General features: G+C 41.5%; 1 protein-coding gene across 3 annotated transcripts in view; it reads right to left on the reverse strand.

Moving 5' to 3' along the window:
* The window catches only part of LOC126338717 (uncharacterized), a 136531-nt gene that overhangs the window by 64642 nt on the left and 48815 nt on the right, over positions 1 to 23074 (reverse strand). For all 3 annotated transcript variants that reach the window (XM_050001576.1, XM_050001577.1, XM_050001578.1), the window contains one exon: positions 17201 to 17231. In XM_050001576.1, the coding sequence (XP_049857533.1) occupies positions 17201 to 17231 (31 nt within the window). The remainder of the gene's footprint in view (positions 1 to 17200; positions 17232 to 23074) is intronic.

Raw genomic sequence — 23074 nt, forward strand, 5'->3', positions numbered from 1 at the left:
TATATGGAAAGGAACAGGTATGGTGGGTTGCAGGTGATGTAACAGATAGATTTCACGGTCTGGGAAAGGAAGGTGACAAATGTTATTCTGGGACATATGTGGAAGGGTTGGAAATGGAGAAAAGATTGGATATACCGGTATAGGGGCAGAACAAAAACAGGGTTTTCAGAGATGGGAGTTACGATGGGGTGTTAGAATTCAAGGTTATGGGAGATTTGTGACACGGGAAAGTGTTCCAGGTTTCTTTTTTGTGTGTGTGTGGGGGGGGGGGGGGATATGTAAACTTCAATAAATGGTAGAGGAAGAGAGGAGGAAACAGTAGTCATATACAGAAAACAACGTGGAGTGTAAGTCGCTCAAGGACTTGAAGGGGGGTAAAACTTTAAATGAGCAGAGTCCATGCAACATATGAGTAGCTGAGGATAGGACTGGTGAGGGTCTTTTGTATGTTGACAATGGTCATAAGGTTGTGAGATGTTAGTGGGCCTTCTTTTATATGGTTAGTAGGTGTGCATTTTAAGTTAATGTTTCATTTCCTTTAAGAAGCTACACAGTATTTTGATGCTAACCAACTCCATATATAATGGAAGATACATGTTCTAATTTACAGTAGATATACTTGCTAACAAAACATAATAAGCAAGAACTCGTGCCATCCTACATAGCACAAAATAATTTCTTCAAATATCATAGCACAATTAACAGGTTTGATACTGCCCTTGACTGAATTTGAAAATCAATGCAAATTAGACATCATCAAGCAAGCTGCAGCAACAATAGACATTAAGGGGACCACACTGTGGTTCAGGTTGAAAAAAAAAAAAACGATTTTCGGTTTTCATCATATTTCGACAGATTAAGGTTTTATTTAAGTGCTCTGAAAAGTATTTTACTGAAAAAAATTTTCCTACCACGTGTGTTTATGTGCCACGCCCAATTTTCTGTCACCCGCTTTTCTGTGTATATTTTAGATCTTAATATTCCCTACATTGCACGTTGCGGATTTTTTTACTCCCGAGTGTGTTGGCTATCCTTGGAATGCAACGGTCGGTATTCTTTTGTTTCCGCTGTTTGTAAACAACACGCTTTCAACCACGCAGTTAGTTTTGTTGAAGTGTGATTGTGAGTAGTTGTTACAGAAAACTATGGGCACGCAATTAGGAGAAGTAAAATCTGGAGGCAATGAAGAGAGATGTTTGCGCCATATTCTTCCATAAGTCTTCTATTGATGATAAGCCATGTCATGGATTGTGGCCATCAGGAGAAAATTCGTGACGCAAATACAATAGGCCTCAGGCAACTGGGGAATCTTATTCTCACCAGCATTCTCTTCCTGCTGCTGTTATTCTAGCAATTAAACCTACTTTCTGAGACGTGGCTCATCCGGACCTTTTAAGGAAATGTCTGCATGGGCAGACACAGAATCCAAATGAATATTTCACCAGCATAATTTGGAACTGCCTTCCTAAAACTGTATTTGTAGGCATGCATACAGTGAGACTAGGAGTTCATGATGCTGTTATTACATTCAGTTGTGGTAATATTGGAAAGTATTGGGTACTGAAAAAGCTGGAAATTAATGCTGGTGAAAATATGATCACTGGGCTCAAGAATGCGATAAAATAAGGATTACCGATGCAGACATGTCTGCATCTAATATGGCCAAGAAAGCAAGGCAAACATCTGGGAAGGTGAAAAAGCAGCTGGAAGACCTCCTAGAGGCCAAAGAAGGGCCATCATATGCAGCAGGACAGTTTTAATTAATTGTAAGTAAGAAATTTCAAAAGTTTTTTTCTTTAAAGTCAATTTCCCACAAACTAAAATTTTCAGTGCATATGCCCCATTTTATCAGAAACCATCATAGATAAATAAATGAAATTTTCAGATACTCTGCATAACATAAAAAGCCACCTCTGGTACTACATTCATTAACATTCCTCCATTAGGAAGTTCACAAAAAATATGTTCTGCAGAAAAAAACTTAATATTTTTGTTAATAAATTTAAAAAAGTATTTCTTAAAAACTATAAAATTGATAAAGTAGAATTTTGTACAGTTGACTCTATTAGCGTCATGTAACATAAAGTAAAAATATTAAAGTCCTGCATCAAATAGTTTTTCTCAGAAATGGGTCAAATACTTGCCTAAATTAACGTGGGTTAGATAGGCAGGGTGTGTTCCCCTTAAATTGGGTGATATAACCAAAAGCAAGAAATAATTAAAAGTAAAATGCAACAAATTCCTAGAAACGATTTCACGATTAAAAAAATTAATATGGATGGTGTGTGCGTACTTGAAACTGACTGGTTACTCTGTAACTACTATTATTCTGAAGATGTTCTGTGCTCTACGAAACTAGTAATCAGTGTGAAAATAAGTGTGACATTAGACTGCAATAATGGGTATTCTAATAAGTAGCAAAGGAAAAATATTCCGAACAAACAAATATAGACCGTGACATAAATCACGCACATACCATTACTGTAAGCAAAACTAATTTCATAGTGAAGAGCCACGTGTGCTTGAACAATTCTTTCTCTGCCAGATTGTCTAAAATATTAAGGCACAATGTCGATAAAAAAACAAATACCTTCGAAAGGTCAGGATTTTATAGAATTCAATGCGCTTTCTGTTATGCAAAGTGGGTTGGACAGACGGGAAGAACATTTCCCATGAGATACAAGGAACATAAAGATGCATTCAGACTGGATAAATGTGATGCATCAGCTGGTTCGAATCATTTATATGAGACAGGCTATCCCCTTAAAGGAATAAAAGGCGACTTGTAAATCTCACACAAAGAAAAGAAGGAAAATTGACATTCTAGAGGAACTGATCATCGTTCTTGAACAGAAATTCACAATATTCTGAGAGTGGAGGTTAAAATAACGAAACAAAATTTCTTAATGGCTTTGTAGAATTATTTTCAGGCAGATACCTAATTAAAAAATCGCAATACGTTTCTGACGAAATAGTTAGAGGCTGATGATCGTTGACTAAGGAAATAAGGAAAAGTAAATTACCGACAGTTTTTGTTGAGCCAATAGCTTTTGCAGTAATACCGCGGACATATCCGTGTACAGCCACTGAACCTCCACAGAAGTGTCAACTTGACACTCACGGAGACCACAGCAGACCAGCAGGACGCTGGCCTGTTGGAAGAGTGCTGTGTGAAATGAGACCGCTACTGCCAGAAGTTTTTCAATGTAAGACGAGGACTAACAGTCCAATGTGTTCTTATTCTTTTTTTTTTTTTTCAAGGATTGAAGCAATTGCGCTGGTACACTTTGCAGCATTTTAACTTAGTAAGCTCAGTTTCTATAACCTGATGATAAGAGCATTGTCTCTCGTATGGTGTTGTTAAGCTGTTTGTAGAACAGAAATATGGTTGAATGCCAGAATAACTCCAAAATTATGTATACAGTTACTCTAACATTATATCGCAATTAACTGATGAGGGATGCAAGATTGTAAATATTACGAGGGTTGTCCAGAAAGTAATGCACCACTCTTTTTTCTCATTCAAAAACAATACTAAGAATGCGAAACGTTACTTATGTATTATTTGAAGTCTCCTGGAGTGAGCGCCTCAAGTTTCCGTCACTTTCGTAGATAGCGTAGCTACAGGACAGTTTCAAAATGGCGTCCGTAGGTGATGTGCATTACAAGCATCGCGCCATCAATTAATTTCTCAGTGCAGAGAAAGAAACTGTCGGAAATATTCACAAACGTTGTGGAAAGTTTGTGGAGCGTATGCTGTCGACAAAGTACAGTTATTCGCTGGGCACGGAGGGTGAGGTCATCAGAAGGCGGTTCGGCGGAGCTCCACGATTTGAAGCGGTCGGGGAGACCATCCACGGCTGTCGCTCCTGACATGTTGCACCGAGATGATGATGTCATTCGCGAGGACAGACGCATTACGACTCGGCAGTTGGTGCTGCGTCTGTCAATCAGCAAAGGAAGTGCAGATGCAATTATCCGCACTGCAAGGCAACGATTGGTGCCGACAGGGCGTACATTCCCTCGTTTCGCGCTGGAGGAAGGCTATAGAATGGGATGGACATTACCTGAAAAATAGGTCGAGTAGATAAAACACCGTTCTTTAATGTGTAATTCTCATAATGTACAATAAAGAATTGTTGAAGGGAAAAAATTCGGTGCGTTACTTTCTGGGCAACCCTCGTAGCTTTCGAATGGATTTCCTGGGCACCGTTAAAGGCATCCAAATCTTCAAGCAGGAAAACTGAAATTGTAGTTTTAAGGGTGTGGTATTAAAATGGGAGAGATGTCAAGTAACTTTCAGATGCCAAGTATCAAATTGTGACTTGTTATTTCACCCAAACACCTCTAAGTGAGTTGTTTTTGTTGTTGTTGTTGTGGTCTTCAGTCCTGAAACTGGTTTGATGCAGCTCTTTAAGTGAGTACCAGTTTCTAAATAGAGATTAATACGTAGCTCAACAAATACTAGAAATTTACCTTTGTTATGTGAAAGCGGTACAAGTGAAACACGAACGTACTTTCGTTTACGAACGTCCCTTCACTCATAGGTTCTACTTCTGATAGAAAACTCGATAAATTTTTACCACATCTCTCTCCTCCCATATATCGAAAACAAATACCATCTGCATGCCGGCATCGAGCACATGTGATGATCCTATTGAATATACATATATTGATCCATTGCACGGACCAGTGTAAAGCTGCATCGCCTGTACTGTAGGAGGATGCCCGTTTCCCATAAACAATAATATCAGTTGAAGAGATCCTCCCTGTGACCCTGTGTCATTGTTTGAAACACTGTTATTTTTTTCATGCTGTAACACGCTTTGTACACCGTCATACACTTGGTTTTTGCCAGACGACTTCGAGGTCTGTGTCAGGTTCTAAACTGACATTAACACGTTCTGATCCATTGCTTCTCACGGAAAACTAGACGTCGCACGGTATAAGTCATGTTACTGCTGGTCCCATAACACCACACACACACACACATACAAACACACACACACACACACACACACACACACACACACACACACACACACACACACACACTGGATGATTTTAAATAAAAGACAGTTACAACATTAGGAAACGGGAAGAGTTTGGCGGCCTTGTGGAGAGTTTCCAAACTGCTGCCCGAAGGTGACTGATGATCTCTTCATTTAAACTCATCTGTCATAGTGACAGAATAGCTGATGGCTCTGCGTTCCGTTTCAACAGATTCCTCATATTGCAATCATGTACGCAATCACTGTTTCTACATCTACATGACTACTCTGCAGTTCACATTTAAGTGCTTGGCAGAGGGTTCATCGAACCACAATCATACTATCTCTCTACTATTCCACTCCCGAACAGCGAGCGGGAAAAACGAACACCTAAACCTTTCTGTTCGAGCTCTGATTTCTCTTATTTTATTTTGATGATCATTCCTACCTATGTAGGTTGGGCTCAACAAAATATTTTCGCATTCGGAAGAGAAAGTTGGTGACTGAAATTTCGTAAAAAGGTCTCGCCGCGACGAAAAACGTCTATGCTGTAATGACTTCCATCCCAACTCGTGTATCATATCTGCCACACTCTCTCCCCTATGACGCGATAATACAAAACGAGCTGCCCTTTCTTGCACCCTTTCGTTGTCCTCCGTCAATCCCACCTGGTAAGGATCCCACACCGCGCAGCAATATTCTAACAGAGGACGAACGAGTGTAGTGTAAGCTGTCTCTTTAGTGGACTTGTTGCATCTGCTAAGTGTCCTGCCAATGAAACGCAATCTTTGGCTCGCCTTCCCGACAATATTATCTATGTGGTCCTTCCAACTGAAGTTGTTCGTAATTTTAACACCCAGGTACTTAGTTGAATTGACAGCCTTTAGAATTGTACTATTTATCGAGTAATCGAATTCCAACGGATTTCTTTTGGAACTCATGTGGATCATCTCACACTTTTCGTTATTTAGCGTCAACTGCCACCTGACACACCATACAGCAATCTTTTCTAAATCGCTTTGCACCTGATACTGTTCTTCGGATGACCTTACTAGACGGTAAATTACAGCATCATCTGCGAACAGTCTAAGAGAACTACTCAGATTGTCACCCAGGTCATTTATATAGATCAGGAACAGTAGAGGTCCCAGGACGCTTCCCTGGGGAACACCTGATATCACTTCAGTTTTACTCGATGATTTGCCGTCTATTACTACGAACTGCGACCTTCCTGACAGGAAATCACGAATCCAGTCGCACAACTGAGACGATACCCCATAGCTCCGCAGCTTGATTAGAAGTCGATTGTGAGGAACGGTGTCAAAAGCCTTCCGGAAATCTAGAAATACGGAATCAACTTGAGATCCCCTGTCGATAGCGGCCATTACTTCGTGCGAATAAAGAGCTAGCTATCCGCAGAAGGTGTTGCCCCTCCACCAAAACTCTTTCTCCAGCTCAAACAAGCGATATCAGTCTATCATTATGTGGTGACCAACAGCGTACCAGTGGACGGATGGGATGGAGAAGACACCATCGATTTACTGTAATAATTAGCATCACTGTTGATAGTGCAAACAATTTTAGCAATTTTACACTCACTTCAACACCGACCAGTGATGCAACAGTATGTTTCCCAATTTCATTATCATAGCTAAAGCGCCCCTTCTCTATTTTGCGAGTATCATTGCGAATGTAGGTAGATGATTGTGCATTACGTTCATTCATTGTTAATTCTTGAACACACACACACATCATCAATGTATACCAGACACCACTCTACATATTTCTAGCACCTCGGGCATAGTGCATCCTGACAGAATATCGGGAAAAATGGTCAAATGACCTACAGCAACTTCTCCCTCTCTCTCTCTCTCTCTCTTTAGAATGCATCATCAGTCTACCATTAAATCGTACCTCGTTACAAATCCATCGCAGCTGACCACTCCATTCACTCTATGTCATCCTTTAACGCAGATGCAAGTAGGTTTAGAGGCGGATGGTTCTCTGTTTTCCCAGGAAAGCATCAAAGACAGCAGTCAACTATTGCGACCTACAGCCTGCGACAAAATGAGAGGAAACGCAGATGCCAGCCAAACATTCGATTAACTATCAGTAATCACTTACTCACGTAAAAAAATAAGATCTGAACTGTTTCATAATCTACAAATATCACAAAGATTCCACTGGAAGTGCCTTAAAGTAAAACGCGAAAAACGTATAGAACAAATAAAATACGTCACAGGAAGAAAATGGCGTCTGTTATTTACAATACGAATATTTCTGTGCTTGATGCAGATGATGGCCACGTAAACAAATTTCTTATTTATTGTAATTCTTCATGCTTTCCCGGCGAACTGTTGACATCTTGGATATTCGGGAATCCAGCCGGATGTTCGCGTCGTTCTCGCACGATATTTCAACAGCATGCCTCGCTGTCTTCTTCAGGCATAAAGTACCAAGTATAAAATTATGTGAATCGTTTTCAATATCCATAAAGTCACACTGATCCCAGTCTGGCAAATAGTTATGAAGGACCAGTCATAATAATAGCTTTCACAGTTACCACTTCAGGCGTTATAACCCAACTGCCTCTTCCATATTTTGTTGCCAAATTCCGTATTTATTTTTTTATTAACTTGCTTTTCCTGACAAAAACGGTAATTAAAAATAGTTTCATACGACGTTCGTGCATCTTTTAATAATGGTCACATGATATCTGAAGTCAACGGAAAAGCCTCCGCTGCACAAAAAAACGTGTGGCCAGAATATGTAAAAGTGCATTACGATACATTTGCCACTTATGACTTCTATACAGTTTGAGGACTGCCAGTTCATTCGAAAGTCATGGATAATACATAACCAGTCATTGATTGTTGTTTCAAGAAGGAATACCTGTCTTATTAAAAATGCTACAAATGGCAGAGTTGCCATAACAGTAATTAAACTTCATCATTTGCTAACAGTCGCTATAAGAAAACTGCATTCAAGTTGTAACTTTTCCCCAGCATAAGACTGTTTGAAGGGGCTAATAGATATGTATGCAAAAATGCATTACAAATATATGTGCTTGAGGATATATTAAACAAATATTTAGCAATAAATACGCAACTGACGTACCTAATGAAAAGTGATGTTATTTGCTGTTGGGCTGCATTAACAAGAATACAATTCGTCTGTGTTTTGATACGGTGTTCCTTAGTAGTCCATCCTCTGTAGGCCTCATCATCTATACATAACTACTGCATCCTAGATCCATTCTAATCTGCTTACGATTGGCAAGCCTTGGTCTCTCTCTACCATTTAGTCTCCTTTATCAGACTGACTATTCGTTGATGCCTCACAATATGTCTTGTCAACTAACCCCTCTCTTGTAGTCAAGCTGTGCCATAATTTCCTCTTCCTCCTCTATTTAATTCAGTACCGCTTCTTTAGTTATCCTCTCCTCATATCTAATCTTCAGCATTCTTATTATCACCACATTTTGAAAGCATCCATTGTCTTCTTGACAGAATTGTTCATTGTCCACGTTTCACTTTTATACAAGACCACACTCCACACGAATACCTTTGTAAAATAGTGTCCAACCATTAAAATTTATATTCGATGTGAATAAATTTTCTTTCTCAGAAACGCTTTTCTTGCTATTGACAGTCTTCATTTTATATCCTCTCAAATTCTGCCTTCTCAATTACTGCTTTCCTTTCAAGTCACTGAAGTCTTAGAAATGCAGTTTGGTTTCTGTATAAGTTGTAGATAATCTGGTGTCCCTGTGTTTTATCGCTGATACCTCGAGAGCTTCAAAGAATGTTTTTCAGCTAAGATTCTCAAAACTTTTCTCTAAACATCCAAATGCCATAAACACCGTTTTCTCATTCTTCAGTCCGTCTGCTTAGCTGAGTGGTCGGATTAGTATTGCCTTGCGTGTTCAGACATTTCACAGGAATCTAATATTGTGTTGATGCTAGTTTGTATAACGCCTCCCCCTCTCCTCTCTACATATTCCTTCCACCTTCTGGCCATCTCTTATTTGCTTAGTTCTGGCTTGCCAAATGAGTGCTTAACAGTTGCTTCTCCTTTGAGCAAAGTTTTCTTTCTTCTTTCTCATTTTCATTGTCCTATGTTTTCAAAGTGCAAAATCGCATTGTGATTTTGGGCTCTCTGTCAACGTCATTTTTAGAGATTTCTATTCCCCATGGCCTACTTTATTTGCTGCATTTTTAAATCTTTCCCTGTTGTCAATTAAATTTAATATATAACATTTTGTCGAACGATTTCTACTGTACCTTTTTCCCATTCACATCCTCTGCTGCATTTACCATTTCTTCTCTCAAAGATCTTCATTCGTATTGTAATGGAATCCTTCCTCTGTTTCAGTCAGTCGTTGCCTTATGGTAACTTTAAGATTATTGAAAAACTTTGGGTCTTGACTTATTAGAGTTCCACCTCCTTAATTTTCTACCGTTTACTGTCTCTTTAGTTGTAACCTGCAGCTCGGAACCAGTAAATTATTGTCAGTTTGCGTCTGCACCAGGAAATGTCTTACAATTTAAAGTCTGGTTCCGAAAACTCTGTTCCAAATATGTATTATTCTTTCATGATTCTTAAGCAAGTTGTCAACGATGATTACATTATGCTCTGTGCGAAATTGTATCAGGTGGCTTCCCCTTTCATCCCTTCGCCGAAGCCTTTGTGTTCTGTTTTCTTTTCCTATACCTGCTACCGTACCACAATTTAAATTTTTGTCTCACTTAACTATCTGAATAATCTCTTTTATCGTACATTGTTTCAAAGTGTTATGAAATAATGAACAATCATGAATGGTAGTCATGAAATCTATTTATGGTGAAATGAGAAAACATGAATAATGAAATATGTGAAGAGTAGACTGTACAGAAAATGAAAAATTCGTATGTCTCCACCCAACTTCGTGCTTAATTCATGTAGGTGCACGATGTGATCAATCAAACGCACCAGGCGTTTCGAATAAATTCTAGTGTCTGATACCACCCGTCGCCTTGACCAGTGATGTCATACGTAAGGCAAAGATGGACACTCTATGAATGGAACGGACCATACTGTACACGCACACTTTTAGCACTTTAAGTGATAACTCGTCTAAGAGTTAAAGCCACACATAATTTCACACTTTTTACATGCATACAAAAATCAAAACACCTTTATATTAAACAGATAAATTATGGCTCTCCATATGTTATTATTTCCGCACCTCCACATGAATTCGTCGGAAGTTCGTGATGACGCAACCTTCGTCAAAACCATATAATTTCCACAGACACTGCACTTACAAAATTCAGCAATGACGCCCAATGATTGCAAAAAAATTTATAGTTGATTTACGGTCACTCATTTTCTGAAGCAGAATTTTCGCAGTAAAAGCAACAGACTCATCCATAACGAACAGCGTCAGAAATCAGGACCTTATAAATCAAGACTACTTATAAATCACGACTTCTTTATTAACAAAAGATGCCGAAAACAAATTACGAGATGAAAACAAAACAATCTACATCGAATTATTATTATACGCGCATTACGAGGAAATCATTTAACGTTCATCGACAGCAATCTGCGGCACAAACTAAATAACATAACACATTACGTCATTGGCCAAAGCCGACGGATGGCATCCGACACTAGAACTGACCCGGCGTTTCAAAGGGTCTGCCCCATACCTCAGTGGCAGTCGTCATTGGCTAGTGTCTGCCGTTTCCAGATGGGAACACTAACTCTGTGAGCCGCTGTGCCAAAGTAGAAAATGCCGGTGCCGTTGTCCCATGCTGCGCTCCCGCTCTGTAGTCGGAACCGGCCTATAGGCAATCTGCGACGCTGAGCGTGCTATGTCGCTCCGCTGAGGTCGTTTCCATGGCAACTTGGCAACTAAGGTACTGCCGTGCTGCTTGACACGCGCCAAGCCTAGTGGGAACTGGTCTTAAGCGTGGCATTACCAGCCCCACTTTGAGAATACGAATCAGGTTTACTTTAAATGCAGGGTGTTACAAAAAGGTACGGCCAAACTTTCAGGAAACATTCCTCACACAGAGAAAGAAAATATGTTATGTGGACATGTGTCCGAAAACGCTTACTTTCCATGTTAGAGCTCATTTTATTACTTCTCTTCAAATCACATTAATCATGGAATGGAAACACACAGCAACAGAACGTACCAGCGTGACTTCAAATACTTTGCTACAGGAAATGTTCAAAATGTCCTCCGTTATCGAGGATACATGCGTCCAACCTCCATCGCATGGAATCCATGATGCGCTGATGCAGAGCAAATTTACAATTTGATCACGTTGGAATGAAGTCTCATCCGAAAGAGAACATTTGCACTGAAATGGGGATTGACACATTGTTGGATGAACCACTCGCAGAAGTGTACCCGTGTACGCTTGTTCGCCCAATGCTTGAATACTGCTCAGCAGTGTGGGATCCGCACCAGGTAGGGTTGATAGAAGAGATAGAGAAGATCCAACGGAGAGCAGCGCGCTTCGTTACAGGATCATTTAGTAATTGCGAAAGCGTTACGGAGATGATAGATAAACTCCAGTGGAAGACTCTGCAGGAGAGACGCTCAGTAGCTCGGTACGGGCTTTTGTTGAAGTTTCGAGAACATACCTTCACCGAAGAGTCAAGCAGTATATTGCTCCCTCCTACGTATATCTCGCGAAGAGACCATGAGGATAAAATCAGAGAGATTAGAGCCCACACAGAAGCATACCGACAATCCTTCTTTCCACGTACAATACGAGACTGGAATAGAAGGGAGAACCGATAGAGGTACTCAGGGTACCCTCCGCCACACACCGTCAGGTGGCTTGCGGAGTACGGATGTAGATGTAGATGTAGATGTAGAGGCCAATCAGCTGCTGATAGTGCCTGCACACGCTGTACATGGTACGGAAACAACTGGTTCTCCCGTAGCACTCTCCATACAGTGACGTGGTCAACGTTACCTTGTACAGCAGCAACTTATCTGACGCTGACATTAGGATTATCGTCAACTGCACGAAGAATTGCCTCGTCCATTGCGGGTGTCCTCGTCGTTCTAGGTCTTCCCCAGTCGCGAGTTATAGGCTGGAATGTTCCGTGCTCCCTAAGACGCCGACTAATTGCTTCGAACGTCTTCCTGTCGAGACACCTTCGTTCTGGAAATCTGCCCGGTGCTAATCCAGACATCAAATGGGCATCTGCCAACTCCGCATTTGTAAACATTGCACTGACTGCAAAACCACGTTCGTAATGAACAGTAACCTGTTGATGCTACGTACTGATGTGCTTGATGCTAGTACTGTAGAGCAATGAGTCGCATGTCAACACAAGCACCAAAGTCAACATTACCGTCCTTCAATTGGGCCAACTGGCGGTGAATCGAGGAAGTACAGTACATACTGACGAAACTAAAATGAGCTCTAACATGTAAATTAAGCGTTTCCGGACACATGTCCACTTAACATCTTTTCTTTATTTGTGTGTGAGGAATGTTTCCTGAAAGTTTGGCCGTACCTTTTTGTAACACCCTGTATATGCTGTAACAGTCTTGATCGTTAGTTGCCTTAAAGATTGGACATGGTGAGCTAATGTTAGTCAAGAATGCCTTTAAAGTGACAAAGATGCCATTAGCAACACCTCACTGAGTCTGATCGAGGTTGCGTATCAGGGATACAAGAAACTGGATGTCCCTTCCAATGTACATGATTTGTAGCAGCAGAGGTCACAACAATATACAATCGCAAGAAAACTGAGCTCTGAACGGCCACATGGCACTACTGAGGGGGAAGATTGTGTTCGGCATGTGGCTCTGGCGCATTTTACTGCATCTGCAGCAGCATTTTGAGCAGCTGTTGGGATCACAGTGACACAAAAACCTGTTACAAATCGGTTACTTCAATAAATGCTCCAAGCCAAGCGCCTTGTAGGCGTTCATCACCGACTCCAAACCAGCACCATTCGCGACTTCAATGTTCTCAAGTGAGAGCTCATTGGAGGGCAGAGTGGAGGTCTGTTGGGTTTTCTGATGAAAGCTTATTCTGCCTCAGTGCCAGTGATGGATGTGTCTCAGTTAGAAGCAGCCAGCTGATGGCCAGCAGCCAATCTATGTTCATGCCAGACACACTGAACTTCACTTGGAGTTATTGTCTGAAGTGTTATTTCGTGTGATAGCAGAAGCACTGTCACTGTTCTCCCATACACTTTGACTGCAAAACTGTGCACCTATCTGGTGATTTGACCTGTTGTGCTGCCATTCATGAACAGCATTCCAGGGGGTGTCTTTCAATAGGATAACGCTCCCCCACATGCCGCTGTTGTAGCCCAACATGTTCTACAGAGTGTCGACATTTTGCCTTGGCCTGCTCAATCACCAGACTGATCTCCAATCTAGCACTTGTAGGACATCATCGGATGACAACTTCAGCGCCATCCACAAACAGCATTAACCGTCCCTGTACTGGTCGACGAAGTGCAACAGACAGGGAACTCTTATCTCACAAACTAATATCTGGTACCTGCACAATACAATACATTCATTTTGCATTCATTATTCCGACGGGTACACTGATTATTAATGTACCAGCATTTCACATTTGCACAGGCTTATCTCGCACTTACATTAACCTGTTATCTTGAAATGTTAAACACTTAAACATCTTACCTAGACTAATGTATTCTCAAAATTTCGTACTCTACATTATGTTTTTATGTTGCGATTTTTTCCGTCAGTGTATGCATGGATCTCGCTACTCTCATCGCTTCTCGTGGGCATCATCTCTGGCGACAGTGGGATCTGGGTATAAGGAAATCTGCTTGGTAGTGCACAACTACTGCTGTGTTTAATGTGAATGCCGTTTATACCTTCTCATTACACCCATTATGAGATCCCTGCTATTGACTTCTCGTTTCTCAGACCGCTTTTCTTTTGGTCACTTCGGTACTGAAACTTGTGACATAAACCCACCTTGCTTGGAATATTTCTACATCAGATTTCTCTTCACCTTATGATTACTGGACCGCTGTGGACTTATCATTATTTGTGTCTCTATCCGCTCCTCAGAAATTTCTATGTGTCACAGTAGTAAGCTGGTATTATGAGTATCACCAAAAGGTAGTGGAATGTAGTCGAATTAAAACAGGTGATACTCAGGGAATTAAATTAGGAATGAAATACTGTAAGTAGTACATGAATTTTGCTATTTAAGCTCCGAAAAACTGATTCTGGCTGCAGTATCAGAGAATATGAAATGCAGACTGTCAGTAGCAGGAGAAACATTTCTTAAAATGAGAAATTCTTTAACATATGGTATAAACTGAAGTGTTGCGAGACCTTTTCAGAAGATATTGTCTGGAGTACAACCTTGTGCGGAAATGAAACATGGACGATAAACATTTCAGGAAAAAATAGAACCGAAGTTTTTGGAATGTGGTGCTAAATAGGAATGCTGAATATTAAATGTTAGATCGAGTAACTAATGAAGAAATACTGATTCGAATTGGGGGAAATGAATTTGTCACACATCTTGACTAAAACAAGGATAGATGAACTGGAATATCCTGGTGCCTCAATGAACTGTCAGTTTGGTAACGGAGAGAAGTGTGTATAGAAGATAAAAATTGCGGAGGAAGACTAACGCTTGCTACAGTAAGTAGGTTCCAATGGACGTAGGCTGCAGTGGTTTGCACAGTTGTGCATGATGGGCTAGTAATGAGAACTGTATGAAACCAGTCGTTGGACTGAAAACGGCAGCAACAACAACAATGCTAAACATGCGCTTCTTAGAGAAACGAAGAACGATCTCTGGACAATGTTGCACGTACACCATCATCTCTACTCTGAGAAGGGCACAGCAGACGGTATTCTCCATTGTACCAGATATTCTCACTTTTTCCGTTCCATTAACTAGACGTTCACTCTGTAACTAGTCTAATCATGTCTTCGCGATTCCCACTGTATTGATACGAAGAGGTTAGCGGTATATGCCTCTACTCATAGCTGAAAGTTGGCTGTAGGAACATTCTAAGCAGACTTTTACGGATAGTCAAAGTTATTGCCATTATTCTCGTATCAAAAACATACATAGTTAATAAACATTGCATTACATGGCATTTGACCAATCTTCTCCACTTGTGGAAGTCCATCGTTCTCGCTGATGATATAAATAAAGCGACCGTACCACCACAGCCGCATTATAAATGAAATTTATTTCGAACGTCTAGTTTTGGCTCAACACTTACATCGTCTGCAGATCCACTATAAAGCGAAAGAGTACTTTCATTCCCTTGCCCATTTGTCGTAGAATCCATATAAATTAGTCATCATGGCCAGCATACGGGGGCATTTGAAAAGTCCGTGCAAAATTAAAAACTACCTACGTGTTTGGCGTAAACTTTTTTATTTTTCGACATAGTCTCCTTTTAGACTTATACACTTTGTACAACGCTGTTCTAATTTGTTAATCCCTTCCAAATAATACGAATTGTACAAGTCTGCAAAATAGCTATTAGTCGCAGCAGTCACCTCCATTTGAATAAAATCTTTGTCCCACCAGCCATTTCTTCAAATTGGGGAACAAATATTAGTCCAAGGGAGCCAATTCTGGAGAATAGGGGGGATGTGAAACGAGTTGGAATCCTATTTCCATTAATTTAGTGACCACAACCGCTGAGATGTGTGCTGGTGCATTGTTATGATGGAAAAGGACTTTTTTGAGGTCCAATCGCCGGCGTTTTTCTTGCATCTCGGTTTCAAACGGTCCAATAACGATGAATAATATGCACCTGTAATAGGTTTACCCATTTCCAGATAGTCGACGAGGATTATCCCTTGCGAAACCCAAAAGACAGTCCTCATAACCTTTCCAAAGATGCTACTAACTAAACATGACCTCGATACATGCTGGTGGTGCCATCTCTCGGACTTTGCACGCCCCTCATACATGAGGAGTGTATACTCTACAACCTGTTGTCGCCACTAACATACTCTCCTAATGTATGTTATCTACGACAACTAGTATTATATGGATTCTACGACACATGGGCCAACGAATGAAAATACTCTTGTGGTTTACAGTGGACCTCAAGTTGGTGTAATACAAGTGCCAGAACTAGTCGTTGGAATTAATTTCATTCATGATATCGCTGTGGTGGTTCATTTTCTTTAGTTTACCTTCTCCACAGTCGTAGTAATGTCTTCTCTGTTGTGGCCCCATCTTGGCATATTAACACTGGATATGTCAATTCCTAATCTCAGTTTATTCAAGACTTCCACGTCAGCTTTCCCTTCTCATAATCTAGTGGTAGGGTTTCGGATACTCCTTTCCAGCCAGAGGGAAGGGAGTCCTTTGCTTTTCACAATTGTACCCTAGCATTTTCATTGATGTTTTGAGAAAGCTCTTCCTGAATTTCAGTATCTGCTCGTGAATTTCATGTCTTTGTAAAGTATGCGGTACCTCTTGCCCCATTTTCTTCCTTTCCTTGTTCGCAGCTATTTCTGTTCGAATGTTAGAGAGCTATTTCTGCCACTTGGTAAAGTCATACAGTTGGAATGGATTTTAAGCAGCCTGTTACCAGCCTTCATATGTCGTTGAGGGCTACATCCAGCTGTACTCAGTAGCAGAGTAACGCAGCGCCATTGCAGAAGTTCCAGTTGTTTTAGCTTTTCTACCCACTGTGAACTAGCCAGTTTTCTGAGCGGATTGTTCCTGGTGAAAGCTTTCAACATCATATTCATGCAATGATCCTTCTATGTAAGAGATCCGTCGAGTGTTATTCCTAGATACAAGAAAATGACGGAAACGTGCCTCCCTCTGGCGACGAAAGAAGTGCTGCTTCACCGTGACAACACACAAGCGAATTCATCTGGAGGTAAAGCACAACTGCGTGAATGGCGTTGTGATTTGCTGTCGCATTTTCATAGTAACCTGACTCAAGCAATTTATTTTTTTCTTAAATACAAAGAAATGGCAAACAAGTACAAAGTTCTGCTGAAATGAAAAGCTCGCCGTCGTGACAAAGGTGTATTTTATGAAACGTTGGCAAGTCCCATTTTTCAGAAGTAAAATAACTAAATTACGTGATTGGAAGTGGCAAGCGGCCACGATGCATACTATAGCAATAAGAGAAAAATAAGAAATACATGCAATAAAAGGTTCACTATACAGTCGAAACGAAAGATGGTAATTAGACACACTCACCCGCCAGGAGCCGCCCCAGTTTTGCAGGAACCTGCAGCAGAGAATCATACACTGTTTGTTCTGGAGCTCCTTCAATCTGTAACTCAGAGATTCTGTGTCATTCAGCACTCAAAAATAGTTTACAATTCTTAGATAAAGTATAGGACTTCGTACCTTCAGTGACATTCATGATACAGACGCCACTACAAAACGACAAACTAGAAAGAACAGGGATTTGAAGACGACTTAACAAGACAGCAAACGTGTAAGTTGACGAACCGAGCATCTATGCATAACATGCATAACGTCATTTTATTCATGAGAAACAACTTAAGAAAATTTATTTTCAACTACATCTACATCTACATGACTACCCTGCAATTCACATTTAAGTGCTTGGCAGAGGGTTCATCGAACCACAATCATACTGTCTCTCTACTATTCCACTCCCGAACAGCGAGCGGGAAAAACGAACACCTAAACCTTTCTGTTCGAGCTCTGATTTCTCTTATTTTATTTTGATGATCATTCCTACCTATGTAGGTTGGGCTCAACAAAATATTTTCGCATTCGGAAGAGAAAGTTGGTGACTGAAATTTCGTAAAAAGGTCTCGCCGCGACGAAAAACGTCTATGCTGTAATGACTTCCATCCCAACTCGTGTATCATATCTGCCACACTCTCTCCCCTATAACGTGATAATACAAAACGAGCTGCCCTTTTTTGCACCCTTTCGATGTCCTCCGTCAATCCCACCTGGTAAGGATCCCACACCGCGCAGCAATATTCTAACAGAGGACGAACGAGTGTAGTGTAAGCTGTCTCTTTAGTGGACTTGTTGCATCTTCTAAGTGTCCTGCCAATGAAACGCAACCTTTGGCTCGCCTTCCCGACAATATTATCTATGTGGTCCTTCCAACTGAAGTTGTTCGTAATTTTAACACCCAGGTACTTAGTTGAATTGACAGCCTTGAGAATTGTACTATTTATCGAGTAATCGAATTCCAACGGATTTCTTTTGGAACTCATGTGGATAATCTCACACTTTTCGTTATTTAGCGTCAACTGCCACCTGACACACCATACAGCAATCTTTTCTAAATCGCTTTGCAACTGATACTGGTCTTCGGATGACCTTACTAGACGGTAAATTACAGCATCATCTGCGAACAGTCTAAGAGAACTGCTCAGATTGTCACCCAGGTCATTTATATAGATCAGGAACAGTAGAGGTCCCAGGACGCTTCCCTGGGGAACACCTGATATCACTTCAGTTTTATTCGATGATTTGCCGTCTATTACTACGAACTGCGACCTTCCTGACAGGAAATCACGAATCCAGTCGCACAACTGAGACGATATCCCATAGCTCCGCAGCTTGATTAGAAGTCGCTTATGAGGAACGGTGTCAAAAGCCTTCCGGAAATCCAGAAACACGGAATCAACCTGAGATCCCCTGTCGATAGCGGCCATTACTTCGTGCGAATAAAGAGCTAGCTGCGTTGCACAAGAGCGATGTTTTCTGAAGCCATGCTGATTACGTGTCAATAGATCGTTTCCTTCGAGGTGATTCATAATGTTTGAATACAGTATATGCTCCAAAACCCTACTGCAAACCGACGTCAATGATATAGGTCTGTAGTTAAATGGATTACTCCTACTACCCTTCTTGAACACTGGTGCGACCTGCGCAATTTTCCAATCTGTAGGTACAGATCTATCGGTGAGCGAGCGGTTGTATATGAGTGCTAAGTAGGGAGCTATAGTATCAGCGTAATCTGAAAGGAACCTAATCGGTATACGATCTGGACCTGAAGACTTACCCGTATCAAGCGATTTGAGTTGCTTCGCAACCCCTAAGGTATCTACTTCTAAGAAACTCAAGCTAGCAGATGTTCGTGTTTCAAATTCTGGAATATTCCATTCGTCTTCCCTGGTGAAGGACTTTCGGAAAACTGCGTTCAATAACTCCGCTTTAGCGGCACAGTCGTCGATAACAGTACCATCGGCACTGCGCAGCGAAGGTATTGACTGCGTCTTGCCGCTTGTGTACTTTACATACGACCAGAATTTCTTCGGATTTTCTACCAAATTTCGAGACAATGTTTCGTTGTGGAACCTATTAAAGGCATCTCGCATCGAAGTACGTGCCAAATTTCGCGCGTCTGTAAATTTTAGCCCATCTTCGGGATTTCGCGTTCTTCTGAACTTCGCATGCTTTTTCCGTTGCCTCTGCAACAGCGTTCGGACCTTTTTTGTGTACCACGGGGGATCCGTTCCATCTCTTACCAATTTATGAGGTATGAATATCTCAATTGCTGTTGCTACTATGTCTTTGAATTTGAGCCACATCTCGTCTACATTCGCATAGTCAGTTCGGAAGGAATGGAAGTTGTCTTTTAGGAAGGCTTCTAGTGGCACTTTATCCGCTTTTTTAAATAAAATTATTTTGCGTTTGTTTCTGATGGATTTGGAAAAAAAATGGTATTGAGCCTAGCTACAATGACCTTGTGATCACTAATCCCTGTATCAGTCATGATGCTCTCTATCAGCTCTGAATTGTTTGTGGCCAAGAGGTCAAGTGTGTTTTCGCAACCATTTACAATTCGCGTGGGTTCGTGGACTAACTGCTCTAAATAATTTTCGGAGAAAGCATTTAGGACAATCTCGGAAGACGTTTTCTGCCTACCACCGGTTTTGAACAAGTATTTTTGCCAACATACCGAGGGTAGGTTGAAGTCCCCACCAACTATAACCGTATGAGTGGGGTATTTATTTGTTACGAGACTCAAACTTTCTCTGAACTGTTCCGCAACTGTATCATCAGAGTCTGGGGGTCGGTAGAAGGAGCCAATTATTAACTTAATTCGGCTGTTAAGTATAACCTCCACCCATACCAATTCGCACGGAGTATCTACTTCGACTTCACTACAAGATAAACCACTACTGACAGACACAAACACTCCACCACCAATTCTGCCTAATCTATCTTTCCTGAACACCGTCTGAGACTTCGTAAAAATTTCTGCAGAACTTATTTCAGGCTTTAGCCAGCTTTCTGTACCTATAACGATATCAGCTTCTGTGCTTTCTATTAGCGCTTGAAGCTCAGGGACTTTTCCAGCGCAACTACAACAATTTACAACTATAATTCCGACTGTTCCTTGATCCAAGCACGTCCTGTAATTGCCAAGCACCCTTTGACATTGCAGCCCATCCCGCACTTTCCCGAGGCCTTCTAACCTAAAAAACCGCCCAGTCCACGCAACAGAGCCTCCGCTACCCGTGTAGCCGCCAGCTGAGTGTAGTGAACTCCTGACCTATTCAGCGGAACTCGAAACCCCACCACCCTATGGCGCAAGTCAAGGAATCTGCAGCCAATACGGTCACAAAACCGTCTGAGCCTCTGATTCAGACCCTCCACCCGGCTCTGCACCAAAGGTCCGCAGTCGGTTCTGTCAACGATGCTGCAGATGGTGAGCTCTGCCTTCATCTCGTAAGCAAGACCGGCAGCCTTCACCAAATCAGATAGCCGCTGGAATCCAGAGAGAATTTCCTCAGATCCAAAGCAACACACGTCATTAGTGCCGACATGTGCCACCACCTGCAGCTGGCTGCACCCTGTGCTCTTCATGGCATCCGGAAGGACCCTTTCCACATCAGGAATGACTCCTCCCGGAATGCACACGGAGTGCACACTGGATTTCTTCCCCTCCTTAGCCGCCGTATCCATAAGGGGCCCCATTACGCGCCTAACATTGGAACTCCCAACTACCAGTAAGCCCACCCTCTGCGATTGACCGGACCTTGAAGACTGAGAATGATCCTCTGAAACAGGGCAGGGAGCTGCATCTGGCTCAGCCAGAGACAGTTCCTGAAACCGGTTTGTCAGACGCACCGGGGAGGCTTTCTGATCAGCCTCCGGGGACACCTTTCGCTGCCTGCCACTCCTTGGAACGACCTCCCAATCAACCACAGGCGAGGGCTCAGCCCCACTGCGGGCAGCAACCGGGGCAACCACAGCGGCAGACCGATCTGGGGACAGACGGGACGAGGTTGACATCCCCTTGATACCCAAGTCCGGCTCCCCACAGTGGTGCCCATTGGCAACAGCCTCAAGCTGCGCGACCGAAGTCAGCGCCGATTGCAGCTGTGAGCGAAGGGATGCAAAGTCAGCCCTCATCCGAACACAGCAATCGCAGTCCCTGTCCATTCTAATCGATGTTGAACCGAAACACGAGTCCGTGCCTAGATAACGCAAGCGAAACACACGCAAAGAATGTATCAACTAACCTGTACAAATGCCTAACGACTGCGCTACAATCTGCTGAATTTACGATTACAGTAACTAAAACTCGAAATTGCGCCTCCTATACGAAACTCAAACGCAATTTAAATTCACCAGATGTTATTAGAATGGGACTGGGACAAATCAGTTTCATGACCTCAAGAACTATATTATAGATTCAATATTGATGACAGTCGTTTATTTGATGTGATATGTCTATCAACTGTCACTTTTGATTATTTTACGTGATAGTGCTGTAATACTTTTTTCCCGGCGGTGTATCCTATGTACTCTAAAACTGCTTCACACACACCAATAAATTTGAAATATCTCGAGAACTACGGATTGGATGAAAAAAGTTATAATTCAAATTTGTTTGTCTCTGGGGGTCATCCAATGATACCACACTCTACCCAACCTATCCCACCCCACTTCACCCCTTGCGTGGGTGGCAGGGGGAAATTTTTAATGTTCAATGGGAAAACCAGTTTTTTTTATTGCAGATGACGGTTTTACTGCAAAATCTACATATGTTTTCTCTGAAACATTTTCTTCGTTTCGCCAAAGATGGCGCTGTAATCAGAGTGATAGAAATGGGTACACAATCGTAATTTAGGACATGCTACACAATGGCCGTTAAATATCCAGTGGCACGTGGGATCCCACATCCACACTGCGAGGGTAGAAAGGCCAGTTTTTCGTAACTTATGACTAAATCCCATTCACAACGTTGTTTTCCTCCGACATATCGAACAGAGGACTGCTCGACGCGCCACTGTGGCCGTGCAGCGAACTACGACGCATCATAATGCTCGGTTTACACTAGCAAGTTATTGCTGCAATTTGCTTGAGCGGAGGAACATGCCGCACGTGTTGCGGATGTAAACATATCGCCAAGTCGACTTGCGACTGTAGCAATTTATTGCGGAAGTGACTTGCTGTACGTTTTCCGCTTCCAGTGTGAATACCACACAAGAAGTATCTGCAAATAACTTGCAACTTTTACGATTTATTTCTATTTCCTGCAAGTAGGAAGCGCAAGTTATAGTAGGTATGTCGTCTGCATAACTCCCATATTTAACATTTTACTTAATGTTGTGATTTAATTTTATCCAACCATATTACATATTATATACAAACAAATTTCAGAAATGGAGGAGAAACGGGAATGGATGAAGCAGAATACAGAACAGTTTATTGAAGTCTTGGAGAGCTATCCCGAAATATGGAACGTGCGTAACTGGGACTTTTACTAAGGATAGAGTGAAGAAGATGAGCGCATTAAATGAAATCGTGTCGATATTCGACACATCTGTGAAAGAAATACAGAGAAAGTAGCATAACTTGAAGACACAACCCCTTTGCCACCTGCATTCACTCGCTTTTTAGTAGTTTGCAAAAAGACTATTTGTAATTATTACATGCTTTATTTAATTAGCTTGTCACTTTCCATTTTATGAGCATTAGAAAAAAACCTTTATATAAGCATATTCTGTAAAATGTAATTTATTTCAATAAAAATTTAATTTCATTGTGTGTTTTCACATACCTTCAAATAATTTTCCCTTTTCAAGACATCAAAAAATGGCTCTACATACATCGGGTACG

Source organism: Schistocerca gregaria, chromosome 1, assembly GCF_023897955.1.
Source record: "Schistocerca gregaria isolate iqSchGreg1 chromosome 1, iqSchGreg1.2, whole genome shotgun sequence".
Classification (NCBI taxonomy): domain Eukaryota; kingdom Metazoa; phylum Arthropoda; class Insecta; order Orthoptera; family Acrididae; genus Schistocerca; species Schistocerca gregaria.